The 11,208-nt window shown below is 40.1% G+C and overlaps 1 protein-coding gene across 1 annotated transcript; it reads right to left on the reverse strand.

Annotated features, from left to right (window-relative positions):
* Nucleotides 1-1,380: 1,380 nt before the first annotated feature.
* Nucleotides 1,381-8,300, reverse strand: LOC139934147 (monocarboxylate transporter 12-like). The gene is made up of 4 exons (XM_071928442.1): nucleotides 7,763-8,300; nucleotides 5,749-5,892; nucleotides 3,215-4,279; nucleotides 1,381-2,822 (listed from the first exon to the last, which is right to left on the reverse strand). Exons 1-4 carry the CDS (start codon nucleotides 8,109-8,111, stop codon nucleotides 2,632-2,634), a joined length of 1,749 nt encoding a protein of 582 aa, XP_071784543.1. The 5' UTR covers nucleotides 8,112-8,300; the 3' UTR covers nucleotides 1,381-2,631.
* Nucleotides 8,301-11,208: the final 2,908 nt, after the last annotated feature.

Genomic DNA, 11,208 nt, shown 5'->3' on the forward strand with positions numbered 1-11,208 from the left:
AATCTCAGTTACACAAAATGGTTGTTTCATGGAGCACTGCATGACTACATAATGCAAACAATCATTCATTGATGCAAAGGGTTACGTCACATAGTTTATGTGATGCTAAAAGTTACGTTGACTTCGTTCGGCTTAAAAAATTAAAATTAATAATTAAATGAGAAATTATGTGAATTTTGTAGTAATCCGAAATAGTTGTCCGTGTGTACCAATTCACAAGTCAAAATAGTATACAAATATTGAGTGGCTCAGAGTGGAATGGGAGGAATATAACAAGGTAAAATTTGGACTGTTCCATTTCCAAGCTGAGTGAAATGGAACAGTCCAAATTTTAGCGATAATATTCCTTCCATTCCACGAATTATAGCCACTCAATATTTGTTTTATATAACTGACATATAGATCCTTGTCATTTGATGTATTTTAAAAGTATTACATTATGAAAAATCACACATATTACTGGTTCGGAACAAATTGTATTTGATTTCGTCATTTGTAGCAATCGGATCACAGCCTTTTGCACAGGTGCTCCTTTGTTTTATTAGCGGCGCGGCGGCGCTGTACTGCTCAAAAACATTTGGAACAAGGATGATCCTAACTGTTGAATGGGAAGTGCTATTCCGCATGGGCAAATAGGTCTTTTTGATCGCCGGTGCCGATGTGAGTAATAGTGAATGTCACGTGAAGTACATTCCACCAATCAAATGACAAGGATCTGTATGTCAGTTATATAATAGCATTTAGCCTCTTCCACAAACTTGTGCCGTTCCGCTTTATAGCGTGTCATGTCATTCATTTGACATACCTTGCCGATACCATGGCTTCTATGACGCACATTCTAGGAGCGGCAACGAGGCTCTTCTCCCGGCACGCGGATCCACACGCGACGACACATTTGAGTGGTAACTCCCTGATGACATGACCGGTCAGACATCGGCACAAGATGCGACCTTTATCGTCGGCCATAGTGCAATAAGAGTGAGCGTCGGTGTCAGGGGAGGTTTCGCATATTGCTTTGTAGAATTCGGCACATTCAATGTTCCACCAGCCTTCAGCGGAAGATTTCACCTTTGCGCAAATTTCATCAGCTCCTTGTTCGTTTGGCTGTTCATAACCCCAGTAAGTGGAGGTAACCACTTTACCATCGTGTTCAATCAGTATTAAGTTCCTTGCGACAACCAATCGTTTAGCTCACCCGAGTGAGCACCGCAGGGTAGACCCAGGGAAGCGAAACGAACGCACCGGATTGTTAATGACTGCTGGTGTAACGAAGAACATTCATAACAAAATGTATTCACCAGAACTCGTTTTTCATCCTTTAATTTATCAAAATATATGTAATTTGTTTCGGATGTAGATCACTTCAGTGCCATTCTTCAATATCCATCTTTATTACAGTAAAAGTACACTTTTAGGCTTTAACATTTGTGAGGCTTTTGATAAAACTACTGTCATTACAATGTATGTTGTACAGTCCCCATATAGCAGAAAAGACTTCATCCTCAATAAATATGTTCCTTTTACTTTCAAATATACTTTGGATAGCTGTGCGGTGTTTGTGGTGTATGTACTGGTTTAGGGTTACAGTTTGGTGATATCTTTTCGGCTCAGGGTTTGAATATTAGTAGATTTTTTATTTTGGTTAGAGTTTGAGTATAGTGATAGGTTTGGTTTTGAGTTTTTTTTTAAGTTTTGGTAGGAATATAATAATAATAAATAATAATAATTTGGGGGGCTAATCATCCTTACTCGCAGCTAAGAGCTGAATTGCGAAGGACGCGGCTACAACGTGTTCGAGAAGCAGGCATGCAAGGGCGCATTCAGCTGCCAGCCACATCAACCCATTATGACCACGGGGCACAGCCAAGATCGAAAGTGTTTGATTAGGGTTTGGGTAAGGGGGTAGAGTTACAGTTGAGTTAATGTTTTGTGAGGATGTGATTGAAACAATGTTGCATAAGCCAACTTCAATTTAAACAGTGGCTATAGAATGCCCAGAAATATACAGTTGTTACATTTTTTGTAATAGATGCAGTCCATACGAAACAGAAAAAACATCAAACGAGTCTCTTACCTCACGTTAAAACATGGTAAAAATATTTTTTTCCCGAAACACTCCAAGCCAAAATTCTGAAAAACGTGAGGTCAAACAAAGGAATCGTGATGTCATCGGCGCTAGTTGTTGTGGAAAATAGCACCCTCAGTTGGCCAAAGCTGGAGAACTGTGTACAATCTCAATTGGGGGAAATCGCCACTGACGTCAAGGGGTCGTTGCAATAGATAAGCCGTTTTTGACTCTCGGCTGAAAAAGCCGCATGGAGAGGTGGATTTTTGACTTAAATTGTTTATTACCAAACGCAAATTTTGAGCGTAAAATGGTTATAAATCGGTTTCTACGATGTCTGTTTGGCCCCAAAAAAGTAATAGTTAAAACATTGAGATTATCCTGTAGCTGCTGTTTAAGTGACTCTAAGTATTGAATGATTGACCGGTCATCTTCATGCAATCATGTGGCTGGTCCAATTGATGTTGCATCTGCAAACTGAAAGATATATTCATTGAACCCGTTTAATTGTTTTATGAATTTTGTTGACACATTACATTAGCAACTCTGCAGTCCAGTCTCCAATGTTAATCTATTATTGTTCTCTCTGGTTGTATTGGCTGGTCCTTTTCGTCAACACCGAGTGCTTCCGATTTACGTTTCTGTGCGGTCCTGAGGAGTAGATGCAACACGACAGTCAGGATCGATGCAGTCAATAGGACAGCGCCACCAATGATGTAAGCAAAGTCATAACTCCCGGTGATGTCAAACACCAAACCTTAGTGCAACAACAAAACATATAAAGATATTTAGCACATTTTGTGGAAGGGGACTTTTATTCAGACTAATGGCTCCACCCAATGCGACTTGAGTCAAATAACTCAACTGCGATATCAAATAAGAGTGCGTACACAAACTGTGATTGGTTAGTATGCAATTGGAGGGAACGCTAGGTGACATACCAGGTAAATTTCCATTATAAACGCACACATAACCAACAACATTGGATTTATCTGGTAAGGGCTGCCACCTTTGTCCCAAAGTCCACACTGACGCGGCTTATTCTGAGCAGTCTAAAGAATATCTTGCCGTGCTTGATGAACATTTTTTTGTGTGCAAAAGTAGTATCAATGTGATGTATGCAAGACGATATTTGATGATAATGCTAACCTGTAAAGAATGATCCGCAAACATCGCCGAGGCTCCAGATGAAGAAAACAACCCCTACAGCCCCCACGGTGTCTGCTGGCTGTACGATAGACCGTGCGAGCACCGTGGTGAGGTTGCCGACTGTACCGAGAGCAAGGCCCGTCACACCGGCTACGATGGCCAGGGGAGTGAAGGTGACGAACGCCGGGACAATAGAAACAGACACACAGAAGATAATGAGGGCAAGGGCGTGGGCAACGGTGGCTGATAAATACCCCTTATCAATAACCATACCGTGTGTTAGTCTAGCAAACATGCTCCCAGCGCCTATCAATGAGAGTAGTAGAGAAGCCAGTTCGGGGTCGACTCCCACAAGCTGGGCTCGAGCTGCTGCATACACAACGGTTAAATTGCCGTATCCCTGAAATAAGGTTATGATTCCCAATACGTAATACATCTTGTTGTGCACCAGACGTCTCAACCCGTATGTCTCTAATATGAAGTATTTCAATTTGCCGCAAAACTCGGGTGTCCGACATTTTGATGTTTCAGTGTTGATCTTTTCGGCTTCGGTGCTTTTGGCTGACATGCTGGAGCGACTCGAGCAGGCAAGATTGGTGTTCATTACAGATGTTGTTTCAATGCTATGATCGTGATCATAAGCTTCATTGTCATATCCATGGTCCAAACTGATGGACACATCATTTGAGTTCGTGTCGGCTTCCAAAATGATTGAAATACTGTTCAAACCATATTCACTGTCCTCCTCATAATCGCCAAAGTATTTTTCATTAATAATTATCTCAGAGTTCACGACATCTTCACTAAGTTTTGCTTTCCCTCTCTGACCGGTCTTTGGCCGCATAAGCGCCCCAGCTATTAGAACATTCGCTGTTACCCCCGCTACAATGAGCATCGCACCCCGCCATCCGTAATGCTCAATCAGGAAAGTGTACAGAGGGGGGAACGCCAGTTGACCAGCGCTGATACCCGCAGACGCCACCCCAGCAGCGAAGGTGTATTTATTTTTGAAGTATGTTGTCAGCATCGCAAAAGTAGACACGAACGCCATGCTGGAGCCTAGCGCTGCATGTGGAAAAAGCAAAGAAACGAAACAGAAAAAAAACATAAACTTCACAACACCGTACTTATTTTATTAATTACTTGTCCATACAAATGGAATGTAGAGGGCCTACGTTTGTTTCAATCCTTTAATTGTAGATAATAATATATCAGGAACCTGTGGAATTCTCATTTCAAAAATTTGTAGCGTTTTTGTGATATAGCCGTTACTCCGGAGCGGTTGTACACGCAGGAAGAATAACCTGCAATTGGAATACACAATCTGGGAAACGTAACTATCAGTTACGCTTCTCAAACTTGGACTGTGAGGTTGCACTAGAAAGGTCCATATATGACTCGGCAGGGATTGGAACCTCGACCGTTCATGCTGAACACCCTCAGACAAGAGGACCACTTAAAGTGTGCGTTCGTTAAGCTTCCCCTGGTCGACCCTGGACTGCCCCCGGCGGTGCGTTCGAATAGCTTTGACGTCATTCCAGGGGCTCACCCGGGTCAGCCCTCAGTGCCCTGCTTGTGGAGTGGGTCACTTGGGGGCAGTCCCAAGGTGCATGACGCCACTACGAGAGCGGTGACGTGGTGGTCGTTTGTTTAGCTCTTGTCAAGGGCTCACCCGAGTGAGCACTGCGGGGTAGACCCAGGGAAGCTAAATGAACGCACCCAAAGAGCAAGTTCGATTTGCACACGTCATTAGTCTACTGACCAGCAACGACATGCGCAGTGACGCGCTCGTGTCACTGGTACCCCTCTGCGCTTTTTACACAATATGTTTGCGTGGAACGTACTGTCGGGACCGTTGAAGAAACCATAGTCATGAGGCAGGTTTCAAATGGTCGGCCACAGTAGGGTTTGGGTCTCAGAATATTCATCATTGCAATAAACTATCTTTCTGTAAGTTAGTATATATACTCAGCGCCTTGAGTACCTTGTTTGGTTGATACGTGCGTATATAAGACTTCGATATTGGCAGTTAACAAATGGTCGACTAGCCTTGGTTCGAGTCAAAATAGTAAACCTTTAGTTAAAGGAACACGTTGCCTTGGATCGGACCGTTTGTTATAAAATGTATATGATTGGAATGATGTTGTAAAAGTAGAATACAATATTATCAACATAAATTTGCTTCGAAATTGCGTGGTTTTCATTTTACTTTGCGAACTAACACGGTCGGCCATTTATTGGAGTGGAGTCAAAAACTTGACTCCCATATAAATGGCCGACCGTGTTAGTCGACGAGGTAAAAGGAAACCCGTGCAATTTCGAGGCATGTTTGTGTGGATAATTGTATTCTACTTTAAAAACATCTTTCTAACCATATGCATTTTATAACAAACGGTAACGAACGCTTTTCAAAGACCAACTCGACCGATCCAAGGCAACATGTTCCTTTAACCATGTGTACACTAGAACTTTTTATAAGTCTTTAGTGACGTAACTGCATGCAACGGGCGTAAAAAAATGTGATTCCAACTCACCGGTAACTAAACCATTGCTGACCATTAACATTTCAACAGACGTGGCTTGTGACGACATAATGTTCCCCCCTACCGCGATGACCCCGCCCATCATCATCATCCACCGAGGCTGAAACTTGACACTGAGTGCTGCTGATACAGGACCTTGGAAATTAAACCGATTTGTTACAATAAAATAAAATTACATTTTATGAATTTGAGATTTTTTTTTCAATTCAATTCAAAAAGACGTTTCCATACCCTCTTTGGAAAACAACACATTAATTAGGCCCATGAGACTATCAGTATACCTACATAAAAAGGTGTAAACAAAATAAAAATAAACGTATAAGTATTAAACAACATTAATATTGTGTTAAAGACACTGGACACTATTTATAATTGTCAAAGACTAGTCTTCACAGTTGGTGTATCTCAACATATGCACAATCTAACAAACCTGTGAAAATTTGAGCTCAATCGGTCGTTGAAGTTGCAAGATATTAATTTAAAAAGAACACAACACCCTTGTTGCACCATGGTCACACGAAGTTGTGTTCTTTCAAATGCTTGATTTCGAGACCTCAAATTCTAAATCTGAGATGTCGAAATCAAATTCGTGTAAAATTACTTCTTTCTCGAAAACTGCGTCACTTCAGAGGAAGCTGTTTCTCACAATGTTTTATACTATCAACCTCTCCCCATTACTAGTAATCAAGAAAGGTTGTGTATGAGAATACTTATTTTGAGTAATTACCAATAGTGTCAACTTCATTTAAAGCAAATAATAAATAGATAACTAGGAATGAACGACGTACAGGAGTGGGGCAATATTATGATGCTGTTAGAGTAAACCGAGGCTTGTATGGAGAAATAATAGCTAGTTTTTATAAAGCGATGTTCGCACTCGAGGGCTTTTTAAAGCGCTTCCGACATGATTGCCCCTGGTCACTTGGCCTTAAATCATTCCTTAAACCATCTCAGCTCACTGGGGAGTATACAGCCTGTGCGCAATATACGCGCTACTCGGCTAAATCAAAGAACCATCTCTGCCCTCGCAGGTACCCAAATACCCCTGGGTGGAGAGAAGCAAGTATGGTTAAGTGCCTTGCTCATCAGGGACACAGATGTCACGACCGGGAGTCGGACCTACACTCTGCTGAACAGAAATACCAGAGCTTTGATCCAGTGCTCTTGTCCCCTCGGCCACGACACCCCAAAATACACCCTTTATAAATACAGACAGACAGCGATTTACATAAAATACGACGCCATTTCATTTGACACACTTTCTAAATGGATTACTTCTCCGATATTTCAGTGTAACACTCTACAGTGGCATTAGAAAATGGCTCGCACAAAATAAAATCCAACTGAGAGCACATTGAATTGAGTGACTTATAGGCCTAGCCAAATGGCTGTCAGGCTATGGCTGATGGCTACGGATGTAACGTTGAAGAATCTGTCTTTACTATGATGAAGCCATAGCCACGACGCAAGTCGCCAAGTCGGACACGGCGTCATTACTTAAAGGCAGTGGACACTCTTGGTAATTACTCAAAATAATTGTTAGCATAAAATCTTACTTGGTAACGAGTAATGGGGAGTGGTTGGTAGTATAAAACATTGTGAGAAACGGCTCCCTCTGAAGTAACGTAGCTTTCAAGAAAGGAGTAATTTTCCGCGAATTTGATTTCTAGACTACAGATTTTTTAGAAATTGTGGTCTCGAAATCAAGCATCTGAAAGCACACAACTTCGTGTGACAATGTGTTTTTTCTTTATAAATTATCTCGCAACTTCGACGACCAATTGAGCTCAAATTTTCACAGGGTTGTTATTTTATGCATAATGTTGAGATGCAGCAAGTGAGAAGACTGGTCTTTGACAATTACCAATAGTATTCTTAAGTCAGCTGTTGAGTTTGAGGTAGAACTCGTTACTATAATGCAAAGGATAGAGCCTATGCTTGATATAAGGAGCATCGTCATTTTTTTCAGGAATGTGGAAAACATAAAGATGAATTGAAAACTTACTGAGAAGTCCCCTCATTAGTGAGCCAAGAGCAACCACTAGACTCACGGATGCAGCGCTCGCATCAAAATACTCCATCCAAACAGTCAGAAACACACCTAAAGATGCCACAGAACCGATCGCAGTGAAGTTAACAAGAAAAGCTCCAAACAAAATCACCCAGGCCCAGCCGGAGTCCGTCTGGAGGTCTCCGCTATCCGTCCGTTCGTCAGATAGCTCGGCCGTAGATGAGTCAATTTTGACGGCGGTGACTGCTGGCTGGACAGCTGGGCTCTCCGTTGTTCCCGTGCATTTTGACGGACTGCAAATTCCAGGCATGTTGGTTTTCGACGTTTCTGGCTGCGTATCCATTTCGCCTTCAGGACTTTCAGATAAAAGGAGCTAACCAACAACTAACAAATTATTGTCCTAGATATCACACACCATGTTTCCATTGCTATTGCTTTAAAGTACCCTGTTCCTACTATCATATATCAGCAAACTGACTGGCAAGATTTATGATAAAGTTTACTCGTTGTTCTGTCACACTAAGAAGACAAGAAGTTTTTTTTTTTTTTTTTTATGTGCGAAATTTAATTACCAAACTCGACTAGCTCCAAATAGATGAGTTGCTAAGTGAACGTAAACTGTATTACCCATTTATGCTGAGGTTGACTTCAGTGTGGTGGTAGCGGTGTTGTTAAAATTGTCCTTCGTGTAATCGTAAAATGAGTATATACCACGTTGCGTAACATATTAAAATTTTAGATAAGCATTAAAGTTATCAGTTGATTTTTTTTTGCGAATTCATAGACATGAGTTCGACACGTGAAAACACTGAAGAGGAGCTTTAACTGCAGCGTGCTAGTCTTGGTCAACGACGTTTATTTTGGTCATTGTTGTTGCCGTTAATCCAAAACGAAGGACTGGAGAAGAGATATCTGTAACAAAGAAACACCTTGAACAAAACGTGCTTTGGTCCAGATTTGTAAGCACAGTATTTCCCGAGGCAAGTCGATGTTGCGCCCTCACCGGTGACTAATACAAAAACAAGCGTCGTCAATCAAGACTACAACATGGAGTAGAGATGAAGTGTAACGTCATATTTTCAGGCTACAACATGTACACCATCTGCCGTCGATTTCACAAAACTCTTCCTAACTTAGAATTAATCTTATGACTAAGGACGAGTCCCAGCCCTGCACTGTAGCATACAGACCTTAAGATTAATCCTAAGTTAGAACGAGTTACTCGTCCTAACTCTGACTCTTTGTGAAATCGACGGCAGTTGCTTAGCAAGAACAAAGCTTTGTGCAAAACTAAACAGAATGAGAATAAATGAGAACGAAAATTAAAACTGAATTGACAAAAGCGGGATTTGAACCTGCGAACTCAAGATTAATGAGTTGGCGCTCTACCAACTAAGCTATCTAACCCTATTGTGTCCGCTATCATTTTCAATAACTTTGTTAGAGGTTTAAGTCAGAAGCCATTAAAGAAAATTAAAACCCAAATAATAAATCTCACTTTTACAATCAGTGTTTCAAACGGTTGTTTTAACAATGCTTAAAAGCCTTGTTATCAATATTGTTATTGTCTTTTATCACACAGCACGTGTCTCCGCATGTGTTTGTCGAAAGCATTATTGAGCAACACATTAGGCATGTATTTACTGGTACTGTCTCGACCAGACACGGCCTGTACCATCACCGTTGTTATCGTGTTCACCGTGTGCATTAGCATTAACACATAATGATTTCCATAAAAATTTTCACAGGTTTGTTATTTATGCATATGTTTAGATACATCAAATGTGAAGACTAGTCTTTGACAATTACCAATAGTTTACACTTTCTTTAAGATCCCTATCCGAAGACGTAGGACGCATTGAATCCATCTTAAGTTAGGGCGGGTTACTCGTCCTAATTTGAGATAGGATAAATCCCTTAATTAATCAATTAATATGACATAATAAGTTACACCTTCGTTTAAAGGCAGTGGACGCTATTGGTAATTGTCATAGCCTAGCCTTTACAGTTGGTGCATCTCGACATATGCATAAAATAACAAACCTGTGAAAATTTGAGCTCAATCGGTCCATCGAACTTGCGTGATAATAATGAAAGAAAAAATACCCTGTGTGCGTTTAGATAGTTGATTTCGAGACCTCAAGTTCTAAACTTGAGGTCTCGAAATCAAATTCGTTGAAAATTACTTCTTTCTCGAAAATTATGGCACTTCAGAGGGAGCCATTTCTCATAGTGTTTTATATCATCAACCTCTCCCCATTACTCGTCACCAAGAAAGGTTTTACGCTAATAACTATTTTGAGTAATTACCAATTGTGTCCACTGCCTATAAAAACGATTATATATGTAAAATGAATATCAGCAAAAACGGATGTAACTGCCGAGGTGATAGAAAGTGTGTGTTGTATCGTAGGAGGTCCTGTTTTCGAGGTGTCCCTAAAATCGTGGCAAATCTTTTACGTCTCTGTACGTGATGTAAACAGTCAATAGATACAAAATGTGTGGTTTCATTTGCCAAGCACAGAGTCTCCTCTCCCTTGACCAAAACTTAGAAACACGTAAGGCTTCACTGGTCATTTGCACTAGTATATGCAAAAAGTTTGGTACTTTAGGCATTTCTACAAGGTACAAAAATATAAATGTTGAGGCCATATAAAAATATTTGCCCACCCAACAAATTTCATCAAACACTATTTCATTTCACAATTCATGATGATCAAATCATGTGACTGAATATTTTGCTGAGCATTCTGACAAAAAACCCAGAGGCTTAAAGAGGCACTATGCTTTATATCATTTTCTAAAATTTTCAGAGATTTTTATTTGTTTATCCTCATATCAATATTATTATTATTAATTTAAAAATTTAATCATCAGCTTGTTGATTCAATTATCACCGTTTATTTATACGCTTAATTATAAATATTAAGGAAAAAAGGGGGGAAAATAAATAAAAATAAATAAAAACCAGATTTGAAAGCCAATAATTATTCACACTTTTTATTAAATTATTATTATTTTTTTTTTTTTTGCAAATTACCGGAGTAATTTTTTAAATTTAATTAAAAAACATTTTGATTAAAACGAAGACATCTGCTGGCTATAGAGTCATACACAGAGTCTCAAAGAACACTTGTAGTCACTGCAGATTTTTCTTCCATGTATGGCTTCACCGGGAAACCATACTTTCTTGTTTGCCGTGAATGCAGGAAAAACTATAAAAAAAAACGGGGCCAGTTGAAGTCATCGAAGATCGGTGTGTAGTGTGAACTTCTCAATGTCCATCAAGTTTTTATATATGTTTGCATACATCATATTAACAAAAGACGATAATTAGGGCATCGGTTGATATATGGCATCAATATCTTTTTCACAAATCAAAGAAAAAGGCATAATAGCGTGAAAACTGGTAAGATAACAATTTTGACTCATTGCTACAG

Source organism: Asterias amurensis, chromosome 2 (assembly GCF_032118995.1).
Source record: "Asterias amurensis chromosome 2, ASM3211899v1".
NCBI lineage: Eukaryota > Metazoa > Echinodermata > Asteroidea > Forcipulatida > Asteriidae > Asterias > Asterias amurensis.